The 14,928-nt window shown below is 45.3% G+C and overlaps 1 protein-coding gene across 1 annotated transcript in view; it reads left to right on the top strand.

Moving 5' to 3' along the window:
• LOC127579469 (uncharacterized protein C14orf132) overlaps positions 1-11,781 on the top strand; it is a 63,338-nt gene extending 51,557 nt beyond the window's left edge. The window contains exon 2 of the mRNA XM_052032339.1: positions 5,145-11,781. Within this exon, the coding sequence (XP_051888299.1) occupies positions 5,145-5,369 (225 nt within the window). The 3' untranslated portion in view covers positions 5,370-11,781. The remainder of the gene's footprint in view (positions 1-5,144) is intronic.
• The last annotated feature ends 3,147 nt before the right edge of the window (positions 11,782-14,928 follow it).

Below are 14,928 nucleotides of genomic sequence, written 5' to 3'. Positions count from 1 at the left end.
CTGTTTGCGTGCTGTATGACTCTATGACTCTAAGAGTACACCCTGGCTATGACGTTCACACACAATGGTTCTTGAAGGTGGAGATTAAAAAGTTCTGGCTGGTGCTGTTCAAAAAGTCTTGGTGAGTTCCCGCAAAGTGTTTGGCTGTGCTGTGGCTACAGTGGAAGGCAGTGGACTGTGAGCCCAGACTAAGGACTGTGATCAAGTAGCCACTACACCCTGGGTGGTGTCGAGATTGAGTGTTGTTGTGGCTTTTCCATCGTGCAGGCAGATTGTATTGCACTCTTGATTTAAATCTAATCCAGCCTTGCTTATCCTCTCATACACAGCATCGATTGCCACTTGCTAAACCTCATACCATGTTATCTGTGGCTCTTTTAGTGCAACCGTCTGTCAGTTCCTTGTTCTATTTTGTATACTGTGAGGATACACCAGGTTCCAGCATTGCCACTTCGCACCTGTCTGCACCCAACTATTTCCTGCTAATATAAAAGCCCAATGTAAATTTGTCTAGACAGAAGACAGCTGGCAATGATTCCACTCTGGAACAGATTAATCAAAGCTCATTCTTTATCACATGGATGAATAAAGCTGTCCATTAGTTATCAGTGCGTGTAGCAAATCCCCAAGCAGAAAGCTGTTGTTAGCTTCACAATCCCATATGGTGAAAGTAGCAAGTAATCTGGAAGCAAACATATTAATCCTTTTGCAAATCAAGAACACGTGGGGAGTTTTCAGAGGGCTGTTACCCTGAGTGCACTTCAGAACTCGGACTGCAAGGGAAGTCGAGGTTCCCAAGGGATATGTTCTCGGCAAAACAGATTCAAGGAGCGTTGTGCAACTTCAGAACTGTTTAGATCCAGGACTGCTGATGGATCACTGCCCTTACAGGAAAGTTTTATTTGTTTGCTGTGGGTTAGGAGCATGGGCAAGCGATTGTCTGATGTGTGTAGTTGGGTTTGAAGAATTACTGCATTATTAATGGCTGCACAATTAATAATGGTAAAGAAGGTGTACGGCGTGCTTGCCTTTATTAGTCGAGGCACTGAGTTCAAGAGTCAGGAAGTCATATTGCAGCTTTATAAAACTCTGGTTAGGCCGCATCTGGAGTATTGTATTCAGTTCTGGTCGCCCCATTATAGGAAGGATATGGAGCCTCCACATCCTTCCTGTAATGGGGTGACCAGAACTGCACTAAAGTTTTATGTAGCTGCAGCGTGACTTCCTTACCCTTATACTCAAAGGATTCCTGAAAGTCTTGTTAAATGATTCCTGAAAGTGCACTGTGACTTTTCCATAGCCATCCTGTTTTCCCATATCCATTGTAAAATCAGTGCTTCTGATTATTTTCTCTTCAACAATATGATTAGAGGAAAGGGGTGGTTGTCCTGATGTCTATCAGACAGTACAGATGATTAGATCACTTCTATTATTCATTCCTGGAATGTGGGCTTTGCAGGCTGAGCCAGAATTTAATTTCCCATCCCTAATTACCCTTGAGAAGGTGGTGGTGAGCTGTCTTCTCAAATCGCTGCAGTCCGTGAGGTGGGGGTACACCCACAGTGCTGCTGGGGAGGGAATTTCAAGATTTTGACCCAGCGATGGTGAAGGAACGGCGATATATTTCCAAGTCGGGATGGTGTGCGGCTTGGAGGGCAACTTCCAGGGGGTGGTGTTTTCCGTGCTTTTGCTGCCCTTGTCCTTCTAGCTGGTAGAGGTGGTGGGTTTGGAAGGTGCTGTCTGAGGAGTCTTGGTGAGTTGCTGCAGTGCCTCCTGTAGAGGGTACAAACTGCTGCTGCTGTGTGTCGGTGGTGGAGTGAGTGAGTGGGTGTGGATGGGGTGTCTCTCAAGCGGGCTGCTATGACCTGTATGGTGTCGAGCTTCTGGAGTGCTGTTGAAGCTGCACTCACCCAGGCAAGTGGAAAGTCTTCCCTCACACTGCTGACTTGAGCCTTGTAGATGGTGGACAGGCTTTGGGGAGTTAGGAGGTGAGATACTGACTACAGGATTCCCAGCCTCTGACCTGCTCTTGTAGCCACATTGTGGATATGGCTACTCCAGTTCAGTTTCTGGTCATGGTGACCCCATATTGATGGTGGGGTTCTGTGATGGGAATGCCATTGAACGTTGGGGATGATAGCTGGATTTTCTCTTGCTGGATATAGTAATTGTCTGGGACTTGTGTGGCGCAAATGTTATTTGCCACCTATTAGCCCAGGCCTGGATATTGTCCAGGTCTCGCTGCATTTGGTTGCGGACTGCTTCGTTATCGGAGGAATCAGGAATGGTGCCAAACATTGTGCAATCTTCAGCGAACATCCCTACTTCAGACCTTATGATTAAAGGATAGTTAGTGACGAAGTAGCTTAAGATGGTTGGGCCTAGAATGCTACCCAGTGGAACTCCTGCAGAGATGTGCTGTGGCTGAGATGTTTGACCTCCAAACCCCACAACCATCTTCCTTTGTGCTAGGTATGATTCCAACCAGTGGAGGGTTTTCCCCCAATTCCCATTGACTCCTGCTTAACCAGAGCTCCTTGATCCATACTCGATCAAGTGCTGCCTTGATCTCAAGGGCAGTTACTCTCACTTCACCCCTGGAGTTGAATTCCTTTGTCCATGTTTGGACCAAGGATGTACCGAAGTCAGGAGCTGAGTGACTTTGACGGAACCCAAAGCGAGCTTCTCTGAGCAAGTTGTTGCTGAGCAAGTCCTGCTTGATAGCACCATCAGTGATCCCTTCCATCACTCTGCTGATGATCGAGAGGAAACTAATGGGGCAGTAATTGGCTGGGTTCTATTTGTCCTACTTCATGTGGACAGGACACACCTGGGCAATTTTCCACATTTTCGGGTAGATGCCAGTGTTGTAGCTTGACTGGAACAGCTTGGGCAAAGATGCAGCAGTTCTGGAGCACAAGACTTCAGTACTACAGTTTACAAGTGTGAGATGTTGCATTTTGGAAGGACAAATCAAGGTAGGACATACACAGTAAATGGCAGGCCACTGAGGAGTGCGGAGGAACAAAGGGATCTGGGAGTTCAGATACATAATTCCCTGAAAGTGGCGTCACAGGTAGACAGGGTTGTAAAGAAGGCTTTTGGCATCCTGGCATTCATAAATCAAAGTATTGAGTATAGGAGTTGGGATGTTATGGTGACATTGGTGAGGCAAAATTTGGAGTATTGTGTGCAGTTCTGGTCACCTAACTATAGGAAGGATATCAGTAAGATTGAGAGAATGCAGAGAAGATTTACTAGAATGTTGCCGGGTCTTCAGGAGTTGAGTTACAGGGAAAGATTGAACAGGTTAGGACTTTATTCCTTGGAGCGCAGAAGAATGAGGGGAGATTTGATAGAGGTTTACAAGATTATGAGGGGTATAGACAGAGTAAATGCAAGTAGGCTCTTTCCACCTAGATTAGGAGAGATAAGTACGAGAGGACATGGCTTTAGGGTGAAAGGGGAAAGGTTTGGGGGAACATTAGGGGGAACTTCTTCACTCAGAGAGTGGTGGGAGTGTGTAAAGGGCTGCCATCTGACGTGGTAAATGCAGGCTCACTCCTTAAGTTTTAAGAATAAATTGGATAGATACATGGACGGGAGAGGTCTGGAGGGTTATGGACTGGGAGCAGGTCAATGGGACTAGCAGAATAAAGTTTTGGCACAGACTAGAAGGGCCGAGTGGCCTGTTTTCTGTGCTGTAGTGTTCTATGGTTCTACTGTTGCCAGAATGGTGTCTGGGCCCATAGCCCTTGCTGTATCCAATGGCTTTAGCTGTTTTTTGATATCACATTGATTGAATCAAATTGGCCGAAAACTGGCATCCATCATGCTGGGGACCACTGGAGGAGGCCGAGATGGATCATCCACTCAGCACTTCTGGCTGAAGGTTCTTGCAAATGCTTCAGCTTTCTCTCTTGCACTAATGTGCTGGGCTCCCTCATCGTCGAGTAAGGAGCCTGCTACAGTACTGAGGTTTATTCTTTCTGTAATATCAAAGAACAATGCATGAGATGATTCAGATTATATTTTGTGTTTTGAAGACTGCTAAGATGGAGTAAAGGGATGCATGCTTACTGTCAGACCAAGAGGTTTGGAAATACTTCTTCACGTTAAGGAACAGTAGAAATATCTCCCACAAAAAAGTTGATGGTAATAATTTTGAATCAGAGATTTAACAATGTTTACTAGATAAGTGATATGGAGCCAAGGTAAGCAATGAAGTTATAATACAGATCACTCTTGATTTCATTGATTGAAAGAATGGAGGCTATATGACTTCCTCCATTTCCTATGTTCCTATGATTGATGTAATGCCTTAAGAATACATTGAGACAAAGCAAACATGTAGAGAGGTAGATATTTCTTTATGAGACAACGCACTATTTACATGTTGAGACTTTAAAATGCAAGTTCCACACTGTCTGTGAAATTGTTATTTGAGAAGTAAGCACACCACATAAACTTGCTGTCCAGTAGGATCACAATATAAACACATACACTTGGAGAAAACAGCATGCTCCATGCCCAAAGATATATCACAGTTGGAGACTTATAATATGCATAGACTAGATTTATAATTGCTAGGTTCATGGGTGAAATAGTTCTGGTTATAAAGTTTAAAAGTGATCTATTATATTTAATAAATTCAGAGCATAGCTAAAATCGTAAAACTGACGATAGACCACCCAAGGGCAAAATCAGGAAACTCTTTTACACAGGAATGGGAATGGAAATCTGGCTCTCTCTCTCCTGAAGGAACATGTCATTGATCAATAGCTTCATATTGGTTGGGGGAATCAAGAGATATAGAGCAAAGTGAAGACACACGAGACTGCAGATGCCGGGATCTGGAGCAACACGCAGCCTGCTGGAAGCACTCAGCAGGTCGAGCAGCATCGGTAGGGGGAGATGGATTCTCAACAATTCCTTCTGCTCCCCCCCCCCCATAGATGCTGTTCGACCCGCTGAGTTCCTCCAGCAGATTTTTTGTTGATATGGAGCAGAAAGGCTTGTAAATGGGGTAGCAGTGGATATCAGCCAAGGTTCTGTTGACTGGCAGATCAGGGTTGAAAGTCAGAGGTCCCTGTAAACCTTGTGAAGTGGCATTGAGTATCTTTGTATTATGCTTACTCTTACAGATCCCTGTTATGACAGGTGCCTTCATGGATTCGCCCATCGACGAATGCAACACCGACTTCTCTCTCTTTAATTCCTCGACCAACGTGAATGACGCACCCTCGGCTCCAAACCAGCTTGAGGAACCTGCCCCACCCTCCAACGATGCCATCTGGTTATGGATTGCGATTATAGCCACCATCGGGAACATTGTGGTGGTTGGCGTTGTATATGCCTTCACTTTTTAGGAGAATCAGGCAACCTGGAGCAACTTTTCTCCCACCAGCCTGCCTCCAGGTTAGAGGAACACAGCTGGCATCTAACCCATCCCTTTTCTTAGTCTGCATGCTCTTATGGTGATCATGGCTATGTGATACACGTGTGCCTGGTCCCAGTCCCTCGACAATCAACAAATCTCAGCCTCTTTAACTTCCCGTCTCCAGGGAGCTGGTGTTATTTATCAGATGACCTGTGGTCTACTATCTTTCAATGAAGAAGCCCTTATGTAAAGAACAACATATTCATCTATTGAAAGGCCTCTCCTGAGGGAGTTCACAGTGCAGTGTTCATCACTCAAGCATTCAGCACATTCAGATTGGCCAAACATTTGGTGACAGTGTCGAGTTTTGCTTAAAGAATTAAGACACTGCGACAGGGTTACTTTTGAAATACAATAGTTTTTTTTTAAATACAGGTCAACTTTACCCAGGGAAAAGAAGTGTGCTGGAAATCTGATTCGAAGTGCCACTTGGTTTTTATTGAGGTCAACTTGGGTCCTGCCTCATGGACAATTCTTGGGTGTCTGTGGACAATGAGATGTAATGGGGTCAAGTTAGAAATGCCAAAAAATGTTTGGGAGTTGGGGGAGAGCTTCTAAGTTTTGGTGAGTTTAGTTTTATGCACCTGAATCTCTTTGTAAACTGAAAGAATGTTTCCACGCTGGTAAGATTGGTCAGTCACTTTGTTTCTGAAGACTGTTTGGCTTTTGTTTGAGGGTTGGGCTTGTGATCAAAGAGACAATAGAGATGCTAAATCAGGCAGTACTGGGGGAACCGTAAAATACATTTCCACCAGGTTTCTCTCGATTCCCCTCTCAGACATCTGCAGAAGGTTGAGAGGATCTCAGTGCCATTAGTTGTTAAATCAAATGGCAAGTAGGAATAAGTATGAAGCTCCAACTAAAGTCTTGTGCAGAATCGCTCTGCCATTGCTGTAAGTACAAATATGCTAATGCGGTTTATTAGTCAATTCAGTAATAATAAAACTCAGCAGGACAAAATGGGGTAGAAATGGATCTTGATCAAGTGTACAGGTTGGACAACTGCAAACCAGCAGCTCGTTTACAATTGGCCATTGAAATTAATGGAAACTAATTTCCTCCTTCTCGGGCAGTCTCTCAGGGTTGTAGACAACTTGTTTCCATTCCAGTTTTATAGGTTTTGAGGCGACCAGAGAGCTGAGAGCTATGCAGAGTCCACAGACTCTGCCACTGATGGAGCAGGAGGTGTTTGATGGGGTGGGCTATTTGGGAGGTTCTGTTTTTTGTTTGGCCTCATTGCACTCCCATTGTAGAGACTCAAGGTTCTCAGTGCCTTCTTGGATGTTCCTTCTCCATTTTGAATGACTTTAGGCCAAGGATTCCCAAAAGTCAATGACAGTATTATACTTTTTTCAAGGAAGCTTTGAGAATATCCTTGAAGCACTTTTTGTTGTTCCCCTGGAAGTATCTTGACAATGTGGAATTCAGGAATGCCTGTTTTGGGAGTCTGGGGTCAGGCAAGTAGTTGACGTGGCATACATGTAGAGGTTGGCTGACCGTAACTGGAGCTTCAACACTGGAAATGTTGGCCTGAGAGAAGGTGATGATATCGGTTCACTTATTTTACCAATGGATATGGAGGATTTTTGCAGAAGCATTGGTGGCACCTCTCCAGCGCTTTGAGCTGCCTGCTGTAGGTAGTCCATGTCTGAAGCGTGCAAGAGGCCAGGGATCAGTGCTGCCTGGTGGACCATGTTTGAGGACTTGTTCATCAAACGCTGAAACCTCTGCCAGCTCGCTGAAAGTGGTAGTGACTTTCATTACTGATGTCTGCATCACTGGCTCCCTAGAAACAGAATCTGATCAGTTTTCCAGAGATTCATTGTGCAAACAATCATTAGATTGGTGGTGAATATGAGGCTGTTTTATTTTGTTGTGCCTGTTTTACAATCCTCCCTCCCCCCCAACTCCAAACAATTATTTCACTTCCATCTGGCAATCCAGTAGTTTAATTATACAAGTGTATTTATTTAATTGCCTGATGTGCTTTGGTGATGGGATTTGAACTCATGGCACTGAATCCAGGATGCAGGAAGCTAATCCATTAATTGTTACAGGACCCTACATTTGGCAAAGATTGGAGACATGAAGTTGGATTGCTAGGATCCCCTTGTATATTAATCCTTCCATCAGGGACTAATTTAGAGTTTGTGGCAGTGTCAGCCTTGGGTCAGTGGGCAATACTCCCAATTTGAGTCAGAAGTCATGAAATCTGTGTGGAAAATCTAAGTCAATGCTCCAGTACAGTACTGAGGGACCACTTAGTTTATTCTCTCAGCCTTTGTCGATAACTTGTTTGGCTGTGAGAGAGCTCGCCCCTGCCCATTTTATTCTCCCTACTGACAAAGAGAAGATTACTGTGATAAAAGGGAGTGTGAGGTAGTGAGCTGGTTACTTGTGTCTGGCACTAACTTGGCTCATTGTGATCTCTTTGGAGAGGATGTGCTGTAAAGCCGAGAGGTTTGTTGTCACTTGCTTTGACCAGTCAATGATTATCATCCACAAAAGGCCTTGGAGTAACACTGGGTAAACATGAGCATTATTATTCCTTTCAAAATAAGTTTGTGATATTTATTATCTAACTGAATATCATGTGTACATACCAATATTTATTTTAACACTGTAAAATATTTAAAATATTAGTTAAAAAGTGTGTTTTCCTTCTTGGTTTGCTGTTTGTGGAATTCTTCAATATGATTGGCTGCTCAGCCAGGTTGCTAGGCATCAGGAATCCTTTGAACTGCAGCCTGACGGGAACCAGAATGTGGCAATGGGAGATCCATACCACAGGAATTACTGGATCACTGGGGGTTGTTTCCTCTGTGGTCAGTGTTGAACTCACTGACCGCAGATTCCAAGCTGGCATGGTTTACTAGTGTACGTTGAGGGATACATATTGGCACAGGGTACTGCTCTTTGAAATACTGCCTTTGCAAACCCCACAGCCCTCCCTCAGCACTGCTCTCCCAACAATGAGACGTTCCCTCACTACTGCCCCATGGGCCTAAGACAATGTGGCATTCCCTCAGTACTGTCCCACTGTTTTGCTCAGGGAGACTTGAGACCCATGGTCATTCTGGAGATATTGTTGTGAAGAGGCTTTTGTTATCCATATCGGAGATGAGGGTGATGCCAGCATTTATTGCCTGTCCCTGTTGACCTTTGAGAAAATGGAGGCGAACCCTCTACTTAAACCTCTGCAGTCCTTCTGGCCAAGCTTCTCCCAGTGGCGTCGGGTTAGGAACTCCAGGATTTTGACGCAGCGACAAAGAAGGAACGTCGTCAGATGTTGGACACCCCGGTAGCTGAAGGCATGGCCTCCCACGGCACAGTGATTCATTTCAGTGGTGTTCAAGGGACAGAGTCAGAGGAGGACAGAGGTGTTGCAGGTCCTTAGGTGCTGGAGCAGGAAGAGGGAGGGATGGGACTGTGGAGAGATTTGAAGGATGAGTGGATCCGCGGGTGAACGGGATTTGGTATGAAGGGCCAGCAGAAATCAGAAGAAGAGCAAGGTCCAATTAATGAGTGTCAAACTGTGCCTGAGGACACAGGGAAAAGATGAGCCCTCATCTCATTGATGAAGTGTCTGGAGCGCTTTAAACAGGTTTCTGAACCAGATGTTGTTCACAGAGGTGATTTTCCCCCTTGGCGGTCCTTTATCAAATGTCACATCCATGAGATGAAGCTTCACTCCTTTGATGATCCCACCAATGCAACATTGCCCCCAGCCAGGTGGGAACGCAGGCCTAGGATACCTGTTGCTGGTCACGCACATCAGAGGTGATCGGCCGTGACGGTACATGATGCCCCAGAGCCAGGCCTTGCTGAGGAATAACATGAAGGCAGTGCAGTTACTCAGTGACAGCTCCACTGGTGTTATTGGTATTGGTATTGGTTTATTATTGTCAATTGTACCGAGGTACAGTGAAAAACTTGTCTTGCATACCGATCGTACAGGTCAATTCATTACATAGTGCAGTTACATTGAGTTAGTAAAGAGTTCATTGATGTAGTACAGGTAAAAACAATAACAGTACAGAGTAAAGTGTCACAGCTACAGAGAAAGTGCAGTGCAATAAGGTGCAAGGTCACAACAAGGTAGATCGTGAGGTTAGAGTCCATCTCATCGTATAAGGAAATCGTTAAATAGTCTTATCACAGTCCAACCCAACCCAAAGAAATGTTTCTTATAGTAGGGCTAATTCAATGTGCTGTTGTAAATACTTGAAGAAATGAGTTAGTGGAACGTAGATGTTACTCCCCTTCCTCTGTCCTAGTTTCCTCTCAGAATCTCACTCTCCTATCTGGTACTTTCCACTCGATATATTTCACTTCATTGGAATTGGTTTATTATTGTCACATGTACCAAGGTATAGTGAAAAACTTGTCTAGCATACCGTTCCTACAGATCAATTCATTACACAGTGCATTGAAGTAGTGCAAGGGAAAACAATAACAGAATGCAGAATAAAGTGTTACAGTTACAGAGAAAGTGCAGTGCAGGCAGACAATAAGGTGCAAGGGCCATAACAAGGTAGATTGTGAGTTCAAGAGTCCATCTTATTGTACGAAAGAACCATTCAATAGTCTTATAACAGCGGGATAGAAGCTGTCCTTGAGCCTGGTGGTATGTGCTTTCAGACCTTTGTATCTTCTGCCAGATGGGAGAGGGGAGAAGAGAGAGTGTCTGGGGTAGGTGGGGTCTTTGATGATGCTGGCTGCTTTACCGAGGAAGCGAGAAGTGTAGGCAGTCCATGGAGGGGAGGCTGGTTTCTGTGATGCGCTGAGCTGTGTCCACAACTCTGCAGTTTCTTGTGGTCCCGAGCAGAGCAGTTGCTGTACCAACCTGTGATGCATCTGGATAGGATGCTTTCTATGGTTAATCCTTCCAGTGGTTCCTCCTGTACTCTTCTAGCCTCCCTCTGCGCCGTGTCTCCCTTCCCTCTGCGCCATGTCCCCCTCCCTGTGCATCTTGCCCCCTCCCTGTGCATCTTGCCCCCTCCCTGTGCATCTTGCCCCCTCCCTGTGCGTTTGCTCTTTCACTGATGCCATTCTGTTGCACTGAAAAGCAGGGCAGTTCTTGCATTTTCCTGGGGCCAGTATTTATCACTCAACAACCAGCAGTAAAACAGTTTATCTGGTCATGATCACATTATGTTTGTGGGATCTTACCTGCAGATTGACTGCCATGTGTACTACATTTTAACAGTGACTGTACTTCAAAAGTTTATGAAGTGCTTTAGGGTGTCCTGAGAGGTGTCATAGTACTGACTGTACCACTATATTAAGTTCCTTCTATATATTCAGTCTGTTCTAATGTTTGCTGCAAATTCAGTCTAATTCCTGTGGTCAGTTGGTACCCTTCACATTGGCCAGGAGCTGAGCAGAACGAGGGCTGATTTGATTGAGGCACAGAAGACCTTGAGAAGGGACTGTGAGGCTGCTTCCTCAGGGTGAAGGGCCTGCAACCAGAGGTCATAGTCTCAGGATAAGGGCTTGGCCATTTTCAGTGGAAATGAGGAGAAATCTCTTCACTCAGACTGTCGAGGATCTATGGAATTCTCTTGCCAGAGAGTCGTGGAGCCCAGTCATGGCTCATCGATGGATTTTGGGCTGTTAGTGAGTGGTGGGGGAAAGCAGTGGCCATGATCTTATTGAACGACAGAACTGAGATGAGGGGCCAAATGGCCTCCTGCTCCTCTTTCTCCCGCCACTTCCCCTCACTGGTCAGGGAGCCGCAGCTGGGTGGCAACACCCAACCTCTCTTAAGTTGCATTAAATTTGGGGGGTCCAAGGTAAGGTGGGGAAGGCCCAGTGACTGAGATGACTCGTCAGGTGACGTGTGTGGGATTGAAGAGCTTTGCTCTGAACAACCCTGATTGGGATTTTTGGCCTGAGAGATCAACTGCCGGTTTCTGGAATGTTCTATTTCTGTGTGCGTTTAGTTTGGTAGGATTGTGGAAGGTGCAGAGTTTGTAAGGGTGGTAGAAGAAGGTGTAAAATACGCCAAATTTCATGGAGATGGGGGGAACATGATTAGAAATTGGGGAGTAGTGAAAAGTCTGTGGTTGCTTTGAGAGAGATTTTATATTGGGTTTGATGATATCAGCCCCCTGTACAAATTATTACAATTTAGTGGCAAAATTCTATTTAAAGGACCAATTACTTTAGACGTAGAGTGGCTCTACAATCACTGTTCTATACTGATGATATCTCCTGGTTTTGATGTATTTGTATAACGTGGCTATTTGATAATTCTCACTGCTCTATTTTCTTCCTGTACGTGTTCAAATGCTGTAGTTTTTTTTACAATAAAGTTTTTGAAATGGGGTGAAAAATCAGGATTGGATCTGGAATGACTTGGGGTACTGAAGAAATCATTCTGTACAGCCAACTGCGCTTCTGGTATTCGTCAGTGCAACCTCTCGCCATGAGAGATTCTGGAAGTTCGGCAAGATGGTGACAATTTTCATTTATTAACTCTGGTGATAAAGGGTTACCAATGATTGCAGACAGATCAATAAACTCACTGCAGCTCACGCTGCTACTCTTGACAACGTTACTACTGGTCATTTAAAAGTGACCTTCTCCCAGATTCAGGCCCCTGGCTGACTATCAGGAGCAAAAAGGCATACTTAGTCCAAGTGCCATATTAGGTAATTGGTTTATTATTGTCACATGTACCGAGGTACAGTGAAAAACTTTGTTTTGCATCCCATCCAGAAAGATCATTCCATACATAAGTGCATTGAGGTAGTAAAAGGAAAACAGAATGCGGAATGTAGTGTTACAGTTACAGAGAAAGTGCAGTGCAGGCAGACAAATAAAGTGCAAGGGTCATGACAAGGTAGATTGAGAGATCAAGAGCTCATCTTTATAGTACAAGATGTCCCTTCAACAGCGGGATAGAAGCTGCCCTTGAGCCTGGTGGTACGTAGTCTCAAGCTATTGTATCTTCTGCCCAATGGGAGAGGGGAGAAGAGAGAATGACCAGGATGAGAGGGGTCTTTGATTATGTTGGCTGCTTTCCTGAGGCAATGGGAAATATAGGTGGAGTCAATGGAGGGAGGCTTGTCGAAGGTTGTGACCATGGTTTTGAGCTCTGAGCCCCAGGCAGACCCCCAGTGATATTGCCCAACTGGGGCATAAACAAAGGTACAAGTGGCAGGAAGAGACAGAGTAGGTGGTGAGAGGATGGGTGGAAGAGTGAGGAACTTGAGATCGTTGGAAAGGAGATGACTCAGACTGCTACATCAGTTAATAAGATCATATTTTATCTGATGTAACCTCAACCCTCCCTTCCCACCCACCCCTTTTAAGCTTTCACAACCCCATCCCTTTGCTTATTAAGAATCTACCTTCCTTAAAAATATTCAAGGACTCAGCTTCCACCAGAAGAGAGTCCCAAAGATTTATGGCCCTCAGAGCAACAAAAGATCTCTGACTTAAAATGGTTCTGCATCCTTTCACAAGAGGAAACATCCTGTCTGCCTCTCTCTATAATGGCCCCTCAGTATCTCATATATTTCAATCGTACCCTTTCATTAAACTCCAGTGGATACAAACATAGCCAGTGCAATCTGTCCTCGTTAGCCAGCCTGCCCATTTCAGGTATTAGTTCAGATGACCTTCCCTGAACTGCTTCCACACATTTATATCCTTCCTTGAATCATGCGCCAAGTCTGTACACAACACACTAGACGAGTCTTCAGGAATGCCCTAGATAACAGAAGGATAACATCCCTATTTTTGTATTCAATTCCATTAGCAATAAACAAAATTCTATTGTTTTACCTGCAAATAGTGCACTAGGCATCCATGTCCTTTTGCACTGTTTAAATATAGGAGGTATAGCATTGGAAACAGGCCCTTCAGCCCACCGTCCATGCTGGACATCAACCACACATTTACACTAATCCTACATTAATCCCACTTTTTCTCTTCTTCCTGCATTCCCATCAACTGCCCCCAGGCTCTACCCCTCACCCACACACTCGGGGCAATTTAGTGGCCAATTAATCCAACAACCCACACATCTTTGGGATGTGGGAGGAAGCCGGAGCACCCGGTGGAGACCCACGCGGTCACAAGGAGAATGTGCAAACTCCACACAGACAACACCCCAGGTCAGGATTGAACCCGGGTCTCTGGTGCTGTGAGGCAGCAGCTCTTCTAGCTGTGCTACTGTGCAACCTTCATCACTGTGCCACCCCATATGCTCCTGTTTTTGCTACACTCCAGTGGGAATAAACCCAGCCTATCCAATCTCTCCTTATAACCACGGCCCTCCGTTCCAGGCAATATCCTGGTGAATCTCTTCTGCACTTTCTCTATTGCTACCACCTCCTTCCTGTAGTGTGGTGACCAGAACTGTACACAATAGTCTTGTGCAGTCTAACTAATGTTTTGCATAACTGTGATATGATGCGCCAACTCTTATACTCAATTCTCCAGCCTATGAAGGCAAGCATACCAGTTATAGTACAAGTTACAGAACATCCCCTAGTTCCCATTTAGCCACAGCACATGTTCTTCAAAGGGCTTTAATCAGTCATGATTTCCCTTTCTCAAAACCATTCCCAGGAATAAATCTGGTTCCCTTCTTTGGGGAGAGAGACCAGACCTATATACATTTTAAGCTGGGAAGAGTGCGGAGGAGATCTACGAGGATGTCACCGGGACTCGAGGGACTGAGTTATGGAGAGAGGTTGAGCAGGTTGGGACTTTATTCATTGGACTGTAGGAGAATGAGGGGTGATCTTATAGAGGTGTATAAGATTATAAGGGGGATAGACAGGGTGAATGCACTCAGTCTTTTTCCCAGGGTTGGGGAATCGAGAACAAGAGAGCATAGGTTTAAGATGAAAGGGGGAAGATTTAATAGAAACCTGAAGGGCAACTTTTTTGGTGGTGAGTATATGGAACGAGCTGCCAGAGGAAGTGGTTGAGGCAGGTACATTAACATTTAAAAGGTACTTGGGCAGGTACATGGATAGGAAAGGTTCAGAGGGATATGGGCCAAACTCAGGTAAATGGGATTAGTTTAGATGGACATCTTGGTCGGCATGGTCCTGGATGAATCTGGAGCTTAAAAAATGAACTGCTGGAGGAACTCAGTGGGTCAGGCAGTATCTGTAGAGGGAAATGGACAGTTAACGTTTTGGGTCGAGACCCTTCATCCAGTCTGAAAGGATGAAGGGGAGATAGCCGGTATAAAGAGGGGAAGGGACAAGAGCTGGCAAGCGATAGGTGGATCCAGTTGAGGAAGGGTGATAGGCAGATGGAGGGGAGGGTGGGAGTAGCGAGAGGCTGGGAGGTGAGAGGTGGATGTGACACAGGGTGCAGATGGTGGGATCTGATAGGAGAGGAAGGTGGGGCAGGGCAGGTGGGAACAGTTGGGGGCAGGGGACCCAGTGGGAAGCGTGTGTGGGTGAAGCTCTCAGCTTCACGGATGCACCACAGTGATTCCAGTCACTGTTCCAGCTCTG

This window comes from Pristis pectinata, chromosome 1 (assembly GCF_009764475.1).
Source record: "Pristis pectinata isolate sPriPec2 chromosome 1, sPriPec2.1.pri, whole genome shotgun sequence".
NCBI lineage: Eukaryota > Metazoa > Chordata > Chondrichthyes > Rhinopristiformes > Pristidae > Pristis > Pristis pectinata.
This window is presented reverse-complemented; position numbering and strand designations above follow the sequence as displayed.